Source organism: Symphalangus syndactylus, chromosome 17, assembly GCF_028878055.3.
Source record: "Symphalangus syndactylus isolate Jambi chromosome 17, NHGRI_mSymSyn1-v2.1_pri, whole genome shotgun sequence".
NCBI lineage: Eukaryota > Metazoa > Chordata > Mammalia > Primates > Hylobatidae > Symphalangus > Symphalangus syndactylus.
Window position 1 is genome coordinate 17,181,793 of NC_072439.2, and position 14,713 is coordinate 17,196,505.

The 14,713-nt window shown below is 53.8% G+C and overlaps 1 protein-coding gene across 2 annotated transcripts in view; it reads right to left on the reverse strand.

Moving 5' to 3' along the window:
* Window positions 1-549: 549 nt before the first annotated feature.
* Window positions 550-14,713, reverse strand: part of NECTIN2 (nectin cell adhesion molecule 2) — a 43,413-nt gene continuing 29,249 nt past the window's right edge. The window contains exons 6-9 of one of the 2 annotated variants that reach the window (XM_055249505.2): window positions 7,635-7,788; window positions 4,085-4,148; window positions 3,866-3,952; window positions 550-1,663 (exon numbers count right to left, since the gene is read on the reverse strand). In XM_055249505.2, coding sequence (XP_055105480.2) covers window positions 1,394-1,663; window positions 3,866-3,952; window positions 4,085-4,148; window positions 7,635-7,788 — 575 coding nt within the window. In that variant the 3' untranslated portion in view covers window positions 550-1,393. Of the gene's footprint in view, window positions 1,664-3,865; window positions 3,953-4,084; window positions 4,149-7,634; window positions 7,789-10,752; window positions 11,472-14,713 lie in introns of those variants that run through there. The other variant, XM_055251149.2, reaches the window with a different exon arrangement.

Here is a 14,713-nt window from a genome sequence, read left to right on the forward strand (position 1 = left end):
CAGCATGCCCTGGACCCCTCCCCATTCCATTACTCAACATTTTGTTTTTAGGGCTGGGCGCAGTGGCTCACGCCTGTAATCCCAGCACTTTGGGAGGCCGAGGCGGGTGGATCACGAGGTCAGGAGATCGAGACCATCTTGGCTAACGCGGTGAAACCCCGTCTCTACTAAAAATACAAAAAATAAGCCGGGCGTGGTGGTGGGCGCCTGTAGTCCCAGCTACTCGGGAGGCTGAGGCAATAGAATGGCGTGAACTCAGAAGGTGGAGCTTGCAGTGAGCCAAGATCGCGCCACTGCACTCCAACCTGGGCGACAGAGCGAGACTCTGCCTCAAAAACAAAAAAAAACCCAAAACATTTTGTTTTTGATTGATACATTTTTGCTCATTACTCTCTCAATTCTTATTTTGTATCTTTGGTCCCTTTGTTTTTGTCTTTAACTCTCTTGGCCCCTAGTTCACTGATTCTCTCAAGCCCTTAGACTCCTTCTTCATTCCCCTTCAGTTCTCACCCCATCCCCTTCACATCCCACAGAAAACGCAAGACTTGGTCGAAGTATAAATTCATATTTTGTAGGAAATGTAGTTTACAAAACAGTATCAATCGCTGCCCCCAATCCAGATGACCCACTTTCCCCGGAAGGGGGATGTTTAGGTCCTATTCCACTGGGCAAGGGTAAAATGATTCAGTAGTCTTCCAGGTTAACAGTAAATTCTTCTCCCAAGGCTGGGGCCGTCAAGGCACAGTCTGTATGAGGCTCACCCTGTTTGACCCTAGGCTGGGGCTGCTTGCTCGGTAGGCAGGAATTGGGGTGGGGGTGGGGGCTCAGAGAAGGGTCTGGACCCTGAGACTTCTGCTTACAGGAGGGTGCTGGGAAAACCCTGCCTTGGGCTGGGGAATCCCCTCTTTCCCACCTTTAGGGAACAGGGTGGGGAGGGGGTAAGTGGGACCCTGCTGCCTGGAGGGCTCAGGTCTGAGCAGCAGGGAGCCCTCAGCGCCCACTCCAGCAGACCTATTGGGAATTTACTACCTGAAGACAAATTATAGGTCTAGGGTCTTCTTTGTGATTTTGGGGGAGTCGAGGCATTGGGGGGTGAGAGGTATGATCTAAGGTCACAGTCTGGGAGAGGAGTCCTTGGGATCAGAGGTTGTGCAGAAGCACCTTCCCCACCTCCTGCCTCATGAGATAAGGTTGCCAGGATTCCATTATCACGGTGAATTTCTCGGGGCTCATGGGTTAGGGGTCATAGTGGAGCCACCAAGATAGAAATCACAAATGGGATGCATGTGTGTTAACTGACAGTGGCCTGGCCAGAGGTCAGGGGGCACTAGATCCTTGGCAAGAAAGCTAAGGGATCAACAGGTGAGATGTGAGATGCCAGGCACATGGCAGCTCACACATACATGGCCCGGGACATGACAAAGCCTTTGCCCTGGTAGGAATCAGAGGGGCTGCTGTAGGACAGAGCATCATAGATGGGGTTGATCTTGTCCAGATACTCTTCCTCCTCATCCCCCTCCTCATCCTCTAGATCCAGGGAAACGTCTTCCACAGCAGGTGGCCCTGGAGGCACCGGGATGGGGGACCCCAGGCTTGTGGCTCCAGGGTGCAAGGGTCCTGACCTTTCTTCCAAGGTGGGCAGCTCATGGTATCGAGGCATTTCCTGGAGGTAGAGAGGGGACAGGAACTCAAGATCACTTCCTACGCATGACACAGATTACCAATCTGCTCTTGACCCCAAAATCCTGACTACTTTGTCTCCCCATGCCAACAAGATGCCACCTCACCCCTTGTCCCCTGAGGCCATATTGCACTGGGACATTCATTCGGCCCTTCCCTAACCCAAAGCCCAGCGCATGCAACTCACCCCGTTAATCCTGGGACTCACTTTTTTCCTTCGATCTCTGCAAATGTTTCCCCATGAAACTTTCACCTCAGTCTTGACCTCAAGTACTTAACCTTGGGCTCTAAACAGTCCTTTGAACCTTGAGCGCAACCTCAGTGTCTGGCCCCTGACCTCCAGTAGACCACTGAGGGGAGTGACTTGATTTGTCTTGTCCCAGCTTCAGGCACAGTATCCAGCAAATGTAGATAATGAATTTTCTTTCATTCTATTTTTTTTTTTTGAGACGGAGTTTTGCTCTTATCTCCCAGGCTGTTGTGCAATGGTGCAATCTGGGCTCACTGCAACCTCTGCCTCCTGGGTCCAAGTGATTCTCCTGCCTCGGCCTCCCAAGTAGCAGGGATTACAGGTGCCCGCCACCATGCCTAGCTAATTTTTGTAATTTTTAGTAGAGACAGGCTTTCACCATGTTGGCCAGGCTGGTCTTGGAACTCCTGATCTCAGGTGATCCACCTGCCTTGGCCTCCCAAAGTGCTGGGATTACAGGCGTGAGCAACCACACCCGGCCTTTTTCTTTCTTTCTTTTTTTTTTTTTTTTGAGATAGAGTCTCGCTCTGTTGCCCAGGCCGGAGTGCAGTGGCATGGCCTCAGCTCATTGCAACTTCTGCCTCCTGGGTTCAAGCGATTCTCCTGCTTCAGCCTCCTGAGTAGCTGGGATTGCAGGAGCATGTCACCCACGCCTGGCTTATTTTTGTTTTTAGTAGAGAAGGGGTTTCACCTTGTTAGCCAAGGTGGTCTGGAACTCCTGACATCAGGTGATCCGCCTGCCTCAGCCTCCCAAAGTGCTGGGATTACAGGTGTGAGCCACCACGCCTGACCAGATAATCAATTTTCATTGACCTAAAGACTTTTCCTTTTTTTTTTTTGAGATAGGGTCTCACCCTGATGCCCAGGCTGGAATGTAGTGGCCTAGCCCCAAGCACCTGGGCTTAAGCAATCCCCCCACGTCAGCCTACAGCCATTTGCCACCACACCCAGGTAAGTTTGGTATTTTTGTAGATACAAAATATTGCGGCCAGACCGATGGCTCACGCCTGTAATCCCAGCACTTTGGGAGGCTAAGGCGGGCGGATCACGAGGTCAGGAGATCGAGACCATTCTGGCGAACACGGTGAAACCCCGTCTCTACTAAAAATACAAAAAAATTAGCCGGGCGTGGTGGCGGGCACCTGTAGTCCCAGCTACTCGGGAGGCTGAGGCAGGAGAATGGCGTGAACCCAGGAGGCGGAGGCTGCAGTGAGCCGAGATAGCGCCACTGCACTCCAGCCTGGGTGACAGAGCGAGACTCCATTAAAAAAAAAAAAAAAATGTTGCTGGGCAGCCCATGTTGCCCGCGCTGGTCTTGAGCTCCTAGGCTCAAGGGGTCCAGCTACCTCAGCCTCCCAAAGTACTGGGATTATAGACCAGAGCCACCACGCCTGGCCCAGGTGATTTTATTTATTTGTTTTTATGTATTTTTTTGAGATGGAATCTTGCTCTGTTGCCCAGGCTGGAGTGCAGTGGTGTGATCTTAGCTCACTGTTACTTCGGCCTCCTGGGTTCAGGCAATTCTTCCGCCTCAGCCTCCCGGGAGGCTAAGATTACAGGCTCGCACCACCACACCCAACTAATTTTTTGTGTTTTGAGTAGAGATGGGGTTTCACCATGTTGCACAGGCTGGTCTCGAACTCCTGACCCCAAGTGATCCTCCTGCCTTGGCCTCCCAAAGTGCTGGGATTATAGGCGTGAGCCACCGTGCCCAGCCCCCAAGTGACTTTAAATTCTAACCTTGTGACCCTGGGCCTTTTCACCCCGACCTCCCCCATGGAATCCTGAACACATCTCAATGCATTAAGCACCAACCGGGGACACACCCTTGACCTTGAGTTATGACCTTTAGTCTTTGACCTCTTCTGCCAGGCCTGACCCCTGGCCCTTCAACCCAGACCCCCAACCCACCTTTGTCTTCCCATGAACTCCTACCTGCTCAGTGCATGAGGCGCCAGCGTCAAAGTAGGGGGTCTTGAGTGGGCTGTGCTCCGAGGCCCCCAGAGTGAAGAGCTGGGAGGGCTGTAGTGGGAGAGGGGCGGGGAGGTCAGGAACTGCCCCCACCACCTAGCCAGCTTCTCCCTGCCAGGCCCCTCCCAGCCCTGGGGTGGGTGTGGAGGTGGGGATAGCTTGGGCTCCAGGGAAAGTGCTCACCATCTCCTGCTCCTCCAGCTTCGCTTTTGGGGTCGGCGGCTTGTAGGAGGGAGGTCCCTCCAGGCTGTGGGGTAGGAGGTAGGTCAAGTGGAGACTAAGACCCGGGCATCCCTCTGACTCCAGGGATATGGCACATGCTGTTCCCTCTACCTGGATCTCCCTTTCCCCTGCCCCCTTTTCTTGCCTGGAGTAAGAGTTTTTATTCATTCCATGAATTCCTCTTTTTCCCCGGAAGCCTTCAGGTTTCCCCAGCGGATCAGGAATTCCTGTTACATGGACATACCTAGCTGTACTTCCCCCTCAGGGTACTTACTGAATTTGTACTTGAAATGTTATTTATAATTATCATGCCCCACTGTGAGCTCTGGGAGGGAAAAAAGATATGTGTTGGGCTGGGGGCAGTGGCTCACGCCTGTAATCCCAGCACTTTGGAAGGCTGAGGCGGGCAGATCACCTGAGGTCAGGAGTTCGAGACCAGCCTGGCCAATATGGTGAAACGCCATCTCCCCAAAAAATACAAAAATTAGCTGGGCGTGGTGGTGCACGCCTGTAATCCCAGCTACTCAGGAGGCTGAGGCACAAGAATCGCTTGAACTCGGGAGGCGGAGGTTGCAGTGAGCTGAGATCACTCCACTCCAGCCTGTGCAATAGAGTGAGATGCCGTCTCAAAAATTAAAAAAAAAAAAAAAAAAAAAAAAGAAAGCTCAGTCGGGCATGGTGGCTCACGCCTGTAATCCCAGCACTTTGGGAGGCTGAGGCAGGGAGATCACCTGAGGTCGGGAGTGTGAGACCAGCCTGACCAACATGGAGAAACCTTGTCTCTACTAAAAATACAAAATTAGCCAGGCGTGGTGGCGCATGCCTGTAATCCCAGCTACTCGGGAGGCTGAGGCAGAATTGCTTGAACCCGGGAGGTGGAGGTTGCGGTGAGCTGAGATCACGCTATTGCACTCCAGCCTGGGAAAAAAGAGCAAAGCTCCACCTCAAAAAGAAAAAAAAAGGAAAAGAAAAAAAGAAAGATCTGGGTCGTCAGCAAGGTGTCTCCAGAATCCACTATAAGGAATTCAGTAAATATTTGTGAAAAGAATGAATGAATAAATGAAGTGCCTTCCTGTCCCTCAAATTAGGTTAAAGTTCCTGTCCCTTATTCTACACACCCACAGACCAAGGCATACAGTAATGACAGGTGCTTACGATGCTTTCTGTCAGCTCAGATGTCCCCTCTTCCAGGAAGCTCTCCCTGACCATCCATGCTGAGTCAGATGCCCCCTCTGGCTTCTCAGAGCTCCGTCAACTGCCCTATCCCATCACTGGTCATACTACACCATCACTATCTGGAGACAGTTTTGTCTCCTCCTCCATATTGTGAGCTCCAGGCCTTCTCGGACACACTGGGTCACGGCATGGAGCTGCACACAGAGGAGATCAGCAGCAAGTTATTGGTTTGAACTAACTAGATGATTAAGACAGTGGTGAAACAGACCTTCCTGTGCATCAGAAGAACTTAGGGAGCTTGTGGTAAATACAGATTCCAGGCCGGGCATGGTGGCTCACACCTGTAATCCCAGCACTTTGGGAGGCTGAGGTGGGCGGATCACCTGAGGTCAGGAGTTCGAGACCAGCCTGGGCAACATGGCAAAACCCTGTCTCTACAAAAATACACAAACTAGCTAGGTGTGGTGGTGCGTGTCTGTGGTCCCATTTACTTGGGATGCTGCGGTAGGAAGATTGGTTGAGCTCAGGAGGCGAAGGTTGCAGTGAGCTCAGATTGTACCACTGAACTCCAGCCTGAGGGACAGAGTGAGATCCTGTCTCAAAAAAACAAATTTTGCATACCTCACATACCTCAGACTGCTCTGAGCTATTTTTCTTTTCTTTTTTTTTTTTTTACAAGGTCTCACTCTGTTGGCCAGACTGGAGTACAGTGGTGTGATCATAGCTCACTGCAGCCTCCACATGCCCCCACCCCCACCTCAGCCCACGCAAGTAGCTGGGACTACAGGCACGGGCCACCAGGTCTGGGTAATTTTTGTATTTTTTTTGTAGAGACAGGTTTCGCCATGTTGCCCAGGCTGGTCTCGAACTCCTGAGCTCAAGTCATCTACTTGGGTTGGCTTCCCAAAGTGCTGGGATTACAGGTGTGAGGCACCGTGCCCAGTCTTATTTTTTAAGATACAGGGTCTTGCTCTGTCATCCAGGCTAGAGTGCAGTGGCATGATCATAGCTCATTGCAGGCTTGAGCTCCTGGGCTCAAGTGACCTCCCACCCCAGCCTCCTGAGGAGCTGGGACCACAGGCGTGCACCACTCTGCCTGGCTAATTTTGTTTATTTTTTTAGAGATGGTGTCTCACTGTGATGCTCAGTCTGATCTCGAACACTAGCAACAAGAGCCTTGGCCTTCCAAAGTGCTGGCATTGGCTGGGTGCAGTGGCTCATGCTTGTGATCTTAGCACTTTGGGAGGCCGAGGCGGGTGGATCACTTGAGGTCAGGAGTTCAAGAGCAGCCTGGCCAACATGGTGAAACTCCGTCTCTACTAAAAATACGAAAATTAGCCGGGCGTGGTGGCGCACATCTGTAATCCCAGCTACTGGAGAGGCTGAGGCTGGAGAATCGCTTGAACCCGGGAGGCGGAGGTTGCAGTGAACCGAGATTGCGCCTTGGCACTCCAGCCAGGGCGACAGACCAAGACTCCATCTTAAACAAAAACAAAAACAAAAACAAAACAAAGTGCTGGGATTACAGGCAGGAGCCACCCTGCCTGACCCACCCTGCCTGACCAGTGTTACTCTTTATCTTCAGGTTTCTGGAATTTGTGATACAAAGAGCAATGGATAGCCAATCAATAGCTTATGTTATTTTAATGTAAATTCTCCATAACAATTTAGGAACTGCCCTTTCTTCTTTTATTAAAAACAAGTAACTTAGCCAAGGCCAGGCACGGTGGCTCACGCCTGTAATCCCAGCACTTTGGGAGTCGGAGGAGGGTGGATCCCAAGGTCAGGAGATCAAGAGCATCCTGGCTAACACAGTGAAACCCTGTCTCTACTAAAAATCCAAAAAATTAGCCGGGCGTGGTGGTGGGTGCCTGTATTTCCAGCTACTCCGGAGGCTGAGGCAGGAGAATTGCTTTAACCCCGGAGGCGGAACTTGCAGTGAGCCGAGATCGCGTCACTGTACTCCAGCCTCGGTGACAGAGCGAGACTCCGTCTCAAAAAAAAAAAAAAAAAATAGGGGTGGTCTTCCTATGTTACCCAGACTGGGCTCAAATTCCTGGGCTCAAGCGATCTATCTCCCCACTTCAGCCTCCAAAAGTGCTGGGATGACAGGTGTAAGCCACTGTGCCTGGCCCCCAGCTAATTTTTAAATTCAATACCATACTTTATGGCGGAGAGAAACCCTCACCTCCCTACTCCATTTAGATCCCAGTTCCTTTAGGTCTGTCTGTTTCACACAGCCATTATGGAGAATTTTCTCCCACCCTCACCCCTACCCCATACTCCTCAGTTCTTCGACCCCTCTCCCATCCTCGTCTCAGGGTCCATCACTTACTCTTCATCCTCCTCTGCCCCCTGCAGCGTCTGCTCCTTCCGCTGCTGCCGGCAGATAAGGATGCCCGTGGTGGCCACAGCAGTAGCAATGATGGCAGCGATGATGCCCCCGATGATGCCGCCTGTGGCCCCTGCGCCTGCTGTGCTGGGGGTCTCTGCAAGGAGAGGGACAGCGTGAGGGGGTCTCCAGGAGGAAGCCACAGCTCCTTATTCCAAGTGACCATTCCACCCCAAGTCATTGCCTGCCTGTCTGTGTCCTCTCCCACGGGCAGGGGACATTCTTTCATTCAACTCAAACTGCTGAGCATGAGGAAGGAGCGAGGATGGAGGATGTGTGTCCCGCATGGGAGATGAGTGGAGAATGAAACATACAAAGTGTCTACCTTCATGGAACTTTGATTCTGGTTGGGCAGGGAGAACAACAGTAAGCAAACCAGTACAATAGCTCGCATGCCAGATGGGAGTTAAGTAACGGGCGATACAAAAATATAGACTGCGGAAGTGATAGGTGCAAAGTGGGGTCCCCAAAGGTAGTGGGAGGGCCTCTACCTTACTGTAAGGTGACAACTGAGCAAGGGCCTGAAAGAGACACCGGGGATGAGTCATGAGAGTGTCTGGGGGTATCGCAGGCAGCGCAAACAGCCAGAGGCCCTGCAGGAGGCTTGCGGGGCTCTATGGTTTTTTTTTTGAGATGGTCTCGCTTTGTCACCCAGGCTAGAGTGCAGTGGCATTATCACCACCAACTGTAGCCCCAATCTCCTGGGCTCAAGCGATCCTCCCACCTCACCCTCCGGAGTGGCTGGAATTACATGCATGTGCCGCCAGGCCCAGCTTTTTTTTTTTTAATTTTTTAAAATTTTTTGTAGAGATGGGGTTTTGCCATGTTGCCCAGGCTGGTCTTGAACTCCTGGGCTCAAGTGATCCTCCCGCCTCGGCCTCCCAACGTTCTGGGATTATGCCGTGCTTGGCCTGCCTTGTGTTGTTTTTAAAGGACAGCAAGTAGACCATGTAGCTGGGGCAGAATGAGGCGGGGGAGAATGGGGAGATGAGAGGAGAGGAGACAGGACCAGGGGCGGCTAGAAGGCAGAGAATGCGGGGGCAGAATTCTGGGATCCAGAATCACCTCTGGGGACTAGAATCTCCTTCCACTTATCAGGAAAGGGGTTAGGGCTGGGGGCAGTGACTAATGCCTGTAATCCCAGCGCTTTGGGAGGCCAAAGCAGGCGGATTGTTCAAGACCAGCCAGGGCAAGGAGCACAAGACCTCATCTCTAGAAAAAATTTTAAAAACTAGCCGGGGGCTAGCCGGGTGCATTGGCTCACGCCTATAATCCCAGCACTTTGGGAGGCTGAAGTGGGAGGATCGATCGCTTGAGCCCAGGAGTTTGAGCCCAGTCTGGGTAATATAGGGAGACCACCCCCCTTCTAAAAAAAAAAAAAAAAAAAAAAAAAGGCTGGGCATGTTACTCAGGAGGCTGAGACGGGAGAATTGCTTGAACTTGGGAGGTGGAGGGTGCGGTGAGCCGAGATCGTACCACTGCACTCCAGCCTGGGTAACAGAGCTAGACACCGTCTCAACAAAAAGGCAAGACAGGAAAAGGGGTGGAGAAGCGAGAAGCCCCTGTGCTCCTGGGCCTCTCCTTCCTTGCTAGCACCTCCCATTTCCATTTCTCAAGTCTTTCCTAATGGAAGAGTTTTTGGAGCGGTTACCCGTTTATTTGCCAATTTCCACACTAGACTGTGTGCCCGAGGTTCGGCACACAGTAGGTGTTTGGTGGGTGTGTAAGGAGGACTCAGCATGGCACTGAAGGATCCACTGTATGCCAGGCAGACCCAATTCCCTGCCCCTGCCCTCCGGTTGCCTGGGTGGGGTGGGTGGGCGGGTACAGACAACAGACAACCAGAGGAAGTAACAAGTATGGAAGAGCCCATGGGGGTCACGCATGCATCGGCCTCACTCTCCAGATGAGGAGGAAGCTTCCAGAGGACGCTGGACTGTTGGATCTCCACTGCTCCCGTTCCACAGCCTGGCATCCTCTGGCGGGCTTCAGAGGGTGGGGGAGTGAGAGAGAGAGACTGCCCCTCGGTCCACACACACACCTTCATCCTAAACATACTGCTGCTATTCTTGTGGTCATTATGGCCGTGCGCACCGGAGGACGGGACTGGGTCTGTGCAGGTCACAGCTGCAGCCCCAGCACCGCCTGGCACAGGGCTTGGTGGGGTCTGTGGAGGTCGACGAGGCTTTATGAGGGCATCACGGGCACGTCCTTACTGGGTCCCACGACAGCCTTGTGAAGCCGATGTAAACACCTGCCCCGTGTTACAGAGGAGGCATGGAGGCTTGGGAGAGCAGAGGTGACGCGGGTAAAAACCTGCCCCTTACTGAACCTGGGAGTTCAAGGACCCCCCCCTCCCGTCTTTGCTTTTCCAGTTGAGAGGAGCTGGAGGGAGCTGCCACCACTCCCAGGGAGCCACTGAAAAGTCCCTTGGGGTGATCCCTGGGGGCAAGGATGGAGAAGGGGGTGGGGGAAGCCACAGTTGGGGTGGCTAGAGGTGGGACTTCCCCAGCACCCCCCCGCCTGCCCCATGCCCTTAGGGCCCCTAAGAATGGGAGTGGGGAGCAGCCTTCCCCTCCCGAGACCCCCAGCAACCTGGGGGAGTTGAGGTCTGAGGCTCCATTGGATCACAGCCCTCTGGCCTCCCATTCTCTCAGGACGCAGGGAACCTGGCTGAGCCCCTGCTGTCCCCACCCCCACCTCCACCCGAGGGCCCAGGAGTCCAGAGAACTCCCGCCTCTGACGGGTCTGGCCACACCATCCAGAAAGGCAGCCTCTGTCCTGGGACCCAGGAGTCCAAATGTCCAGGCCTCTGAGACCCCAGTCCAGTGACCTGAATCCTAGTTCCACGAGCCTCGCGGTTCTTGGCCATCCAATGCGTCTTTCAAGGATCCAAGTGGTCCGAGCCCCACAGCCTTCCCCAGTCTAAACCCTGCCAGGCTCTCATTCCCTGGGGGCGTGGATCAGCTCTTCCCAGCCCTGGGACCTAGGAGTCCCTGTCCCACCCCCTCTTTCCCCACCGCCCAAGGAGGGGGTCTGATGTATTACAAGACACCCCCAATGTTTTCCTCCAAGGCATTTATTAACTCCTGAGTGTCACGGGGCCAGGGGCAGGCTGGAGCCAAAACCAAATCTCTGGGGGTGGGGGTCCTCTCTGGATCCCCACTACTCAGCTCCCCGGGCTCCCCATGCAGCCCTAGAGACGGGAGAAGTCCAGTGTGCCGTTCCACCTCCCTCCAAGTCCTAAGAAAGTGGGAGGCAGTGTTCCACTCCAGTGTCGTCCAGACGAGCAAGTCCAACCAGTCTGGAACCCTAGGCCGGTGTGGCCGGGTCGGGGGCAGGAGGGCCGGGCCCAGCTCTGTCTCTGTCTGTGTCCAGGTCACACATAAACTGCCCGCCGTGAGATGAGGGAGCCATCCAGCTGGGACTCCATGTCATCCTCGAGTGCTGGGGGTGGAGGCAACATGAGGCCTTTCTCTGCTTTCTCTTCCTCCTCCTCCTCCTCCTCCTCATCCTTGCCATCTGGTTCCATGGGACCAGGGACTACTGGTGTCCAGAAGACAGGGTCCCCATTGCCCAGCACCTGAGTTTTCGGATCGTAGAATCCCCCGTCGCCACTGCCTCCTCCTCCTCCTCCTCCAGGGCTCTTCCTCCTCCTCCTCACCCTCAGCAGGATGAAGGCCAAGGACCCCCCAGCCAGAAGCAGCAGCACCAGCAGTGTCCCCCCCACGGCCCCCCACACCAGCGGGCCCACGTCTCGGGGCGAGGCCCTGGGGGTTTCTGAGGAGAGAGAGGAGGGGTGAGAGAGAGAGAAAGGGAGACACAAGGTCACGAGGATAGCTCTGGGGAGTTAAGGGGTTGGGGAGACGCAGGATAGGCGGGGATGGAGGGAGCGGGAGTGACCAGAATTAGGGGGTGACTCTAGGCAGAAGAATGGAGGAGGAGGAGGAGGAGTAGGGGGGAAGGGGAAGGCCCTCTGCCCTTCACTACAGCCTGAGCACCACTTTGTACAAGGAGGGGGAGGCCAATCAGTGGTCCCCAGGTGTTAGTGTTTTGCACAATTTAAATTGCTAGCCAACCTTTCAAAAATCAGGTGGTTTCATTCACTTAAAAATCCAGTTTCTCTTAGGGGGGAAAAATCAGATCTAGCAACACCAAACTCCCATGTCTGGTGATCGCTGTAGCTGAGTGGAAGCTGGCTATTCGGATGCAATAGATCTGGCCGCCTGGTCACTGGCCGGGACCCTGGTGCCATCTGACTTCGCAGCCCTCCTTGAATGTGCTGTGGGGTCCTCACAAAGCTACGAGCTCGGGGGCACACCCCCTTGGGGGAGGACAGCTGGGTTTCAGTGGGAGGCTTTCTGATCCCAAAGCTTTCTGCAGAGGGCCACAGATTCCTGATAATTCTGCCCCTCTCGAGTGGCTGGGAGCATTTATTCCAAGTGCCTCCTCTCTAGGCCACTTATCCCCAGTGTGTAAAATGAGGTTCTCACAGACCGGGACAGTGGGACTTCCTTAGTGCTCCCTGCAGGGGATGAGCAGGTGGGGATGGGGGGATGGGAGGTAGTGGGGAGGTGGAGAGAGAGAGGAAGCCAGGAAGTGCTGAGGAGGGAAGTGTGAGCAGGGAGGGATGGGGCTCCTGGGCCCCAAGCCGGGGACAGAAATCAATGTAACCAGAACCTTCCCACCTCCACTTGCCCCATCCCTGCATGCAAGGCCTAACTGGGACAGACGGAGGTGGGGGGTTCACCCACACCTGACCCCCTCTACACCTCTACACACAGGAGGGGCTCAGACCCAGGAAGGATGGACATCTGTTTCTGTTGTTTTCAAACAGGGGGTCATGACCCAGCGGGCTGTCAAATCAGCTTAGTGACTCACAAATAGCATTAAAAAAAAGGAGGATAAAATCTTTTTTGGCGGGGGTAGGATGGTATATATGTCTGTAACTATACACCGGGTTGAGGAGTGAAACAGATTTTTCTCCTGTGCTGGTCACTAACTGGACCAGGTTGAGCCTATCTCGGGAGGCCTGTCCCTGTTTCTGGAGGTAGCATTGGTGTTTTGGAACTCGAAGCTGAGTCTGTTCATATATCTAGGGTTGAAAGTTCTGAATCAGGCTTAGGGTGGTGGCTCATGCCTGTAATCTCAGCACTTTGGGGGGATGAAGCTGGAGGAATGCTTTGAGGCCAGGAGTTCAAGACCAGCCTGGCCAACATAGCGAGACCCTGTCTCTATTAAAAATAAAAAGTTCTCTGAGTCTCCCTAAAGATAGATCTGTCCTGTGCTGCAGCATTCGTACCCTGTGTTCGTGCTGCTGTGGACTCCATACTGTGTCTCTGTGACGACTCTGTGTGTGCCTGGATGTGGGTTCGTGGCTCAGAGACCCTCTGAGAGTGACCCTAGGAGCTTTGAGTATGTCTCCTCTGGCTGTGGCTGTCGGGGCACTCACTGCTCGCGACAGGATTTCTACAGTGCTTGGAGCATGCATGTTTCTGCAGGCATTATCTGTAGGCACGTGTCTCTGTAATGGTGTTGGCTAGGGGTGGCCCTGTGGACACCGTCGTGGGGAGGTGGGGGCATCTTTCCGCAGCGCTGAGTCTCTATTGCGTCTGTGTTCTGTAGGCTCCGACCTTGGAGCCACCTGCTGGGTGTGTGGGCAGGGGATCAGCTTGTCAGGTGTATCTGGGGTAGAGGTTAGGGGTGTATTTCCAGTTCCGTGTCTGTCTGGGCGGGTGGAGCTGACCCTCCCCTGGGTGTGCTACTGAGGGCAGGGGCTGTGGCTCATTCACCATTGTATTCCCAACCTCAGCAAGAGTGCCTAGCAAACAGGAAACACATATTTGTTGAATGAGAATCTCCCTAACGGAGTTTCTGGAGAATTTCGGAGGAGTTTCGGGGAGTTTCGGGAGATTTCCCAGGGACAAGCGCCTCCCAGGGTGTCTTTGATTTTCCATCTGAGGGTCTGTGAGTGAGGGATGACATTCCTCCGTGTGCAGCCGTCACCGTCCTGGATTAGTTTTGCCCCCAGTGTGTCTGTGTGATGTCTCCCTCCGGGGACTTGTGCGCATCCTCGCGCGCCAGGTGAGCCCAGAGCAGGACAGCTGTCTCTCTGGGTTGCTGTCTGTGACAGTGTTTCCCATAGGGGTGTCCTATGTCCCTGGCTGTATCTGGATTCCTGAAGAGGGGTCTGTTTTCCCTCGGGTGTCCCTGCAAGGGTGTGTGCATTCTAAGATTATGACTCAGTAAGGGGGTCTGTTTCTGTCCCTCCGTGGCTAGTCTGTCTGCATGACAGGGACAGCCCCTGTCTGGGATTTTGTCCCTACACCTTCAGTCATGTTTCTGGGGGACCTGCACATTGCGTGTTTGCACAGGTGTGCTGCATGGACCATCGCCCTGGGGTGTTTCTAAGAATTTCTTTTTCTGGCCAGGCGCGGTGGCTCACGCCTGTAATCCCAGCACTTCGGGAGGCTGAGGCGGGTGGATCACCTGAGGTCAGCAGTTCGAGACCAGCAGTTCGAGACCAGCCTGACCAATATGGTGAAACCCTGTCTCTACTAAAAATAGAAAACTTAGCTGGGCTTGGTGGTGAGCGCATATAGACCCAGCTACTCAGGAGGCTGAAGCAGTAAAATTGCTTGAACCTGGGAGGCGGAGGTTGCGGTAAGCTGAGATTGCGCCACTGCACTTCACCCTGGGTGACAGAGCGAGACTCCATCTCAAAAAAAAAAAAAAGAATGTCCCTTTCCAGGTGTCATCTGGCTTCGTTCAGTCTGTCTTGGCCGGTGCCACTGTCCTCCTGGGTGTGTGTTTTGGTGACAATGGGTTTGAGTGTGCAGGGTTACCATTCAGGTGAGTGTCTGGATTCTGATGCATCTCTGCAACAGAATTTCCCAGCACAGGGAGTGTCTGTGGCTGTGGGTCCTGCCAGCTGTGGCTCTGACAGGAGGCGTCTCTGGCTCCAGCTCCGGGGCCCAGGGGTCTCTCTGTCCCAGGGAGCATGGCTCTGTTAACAATCCTGG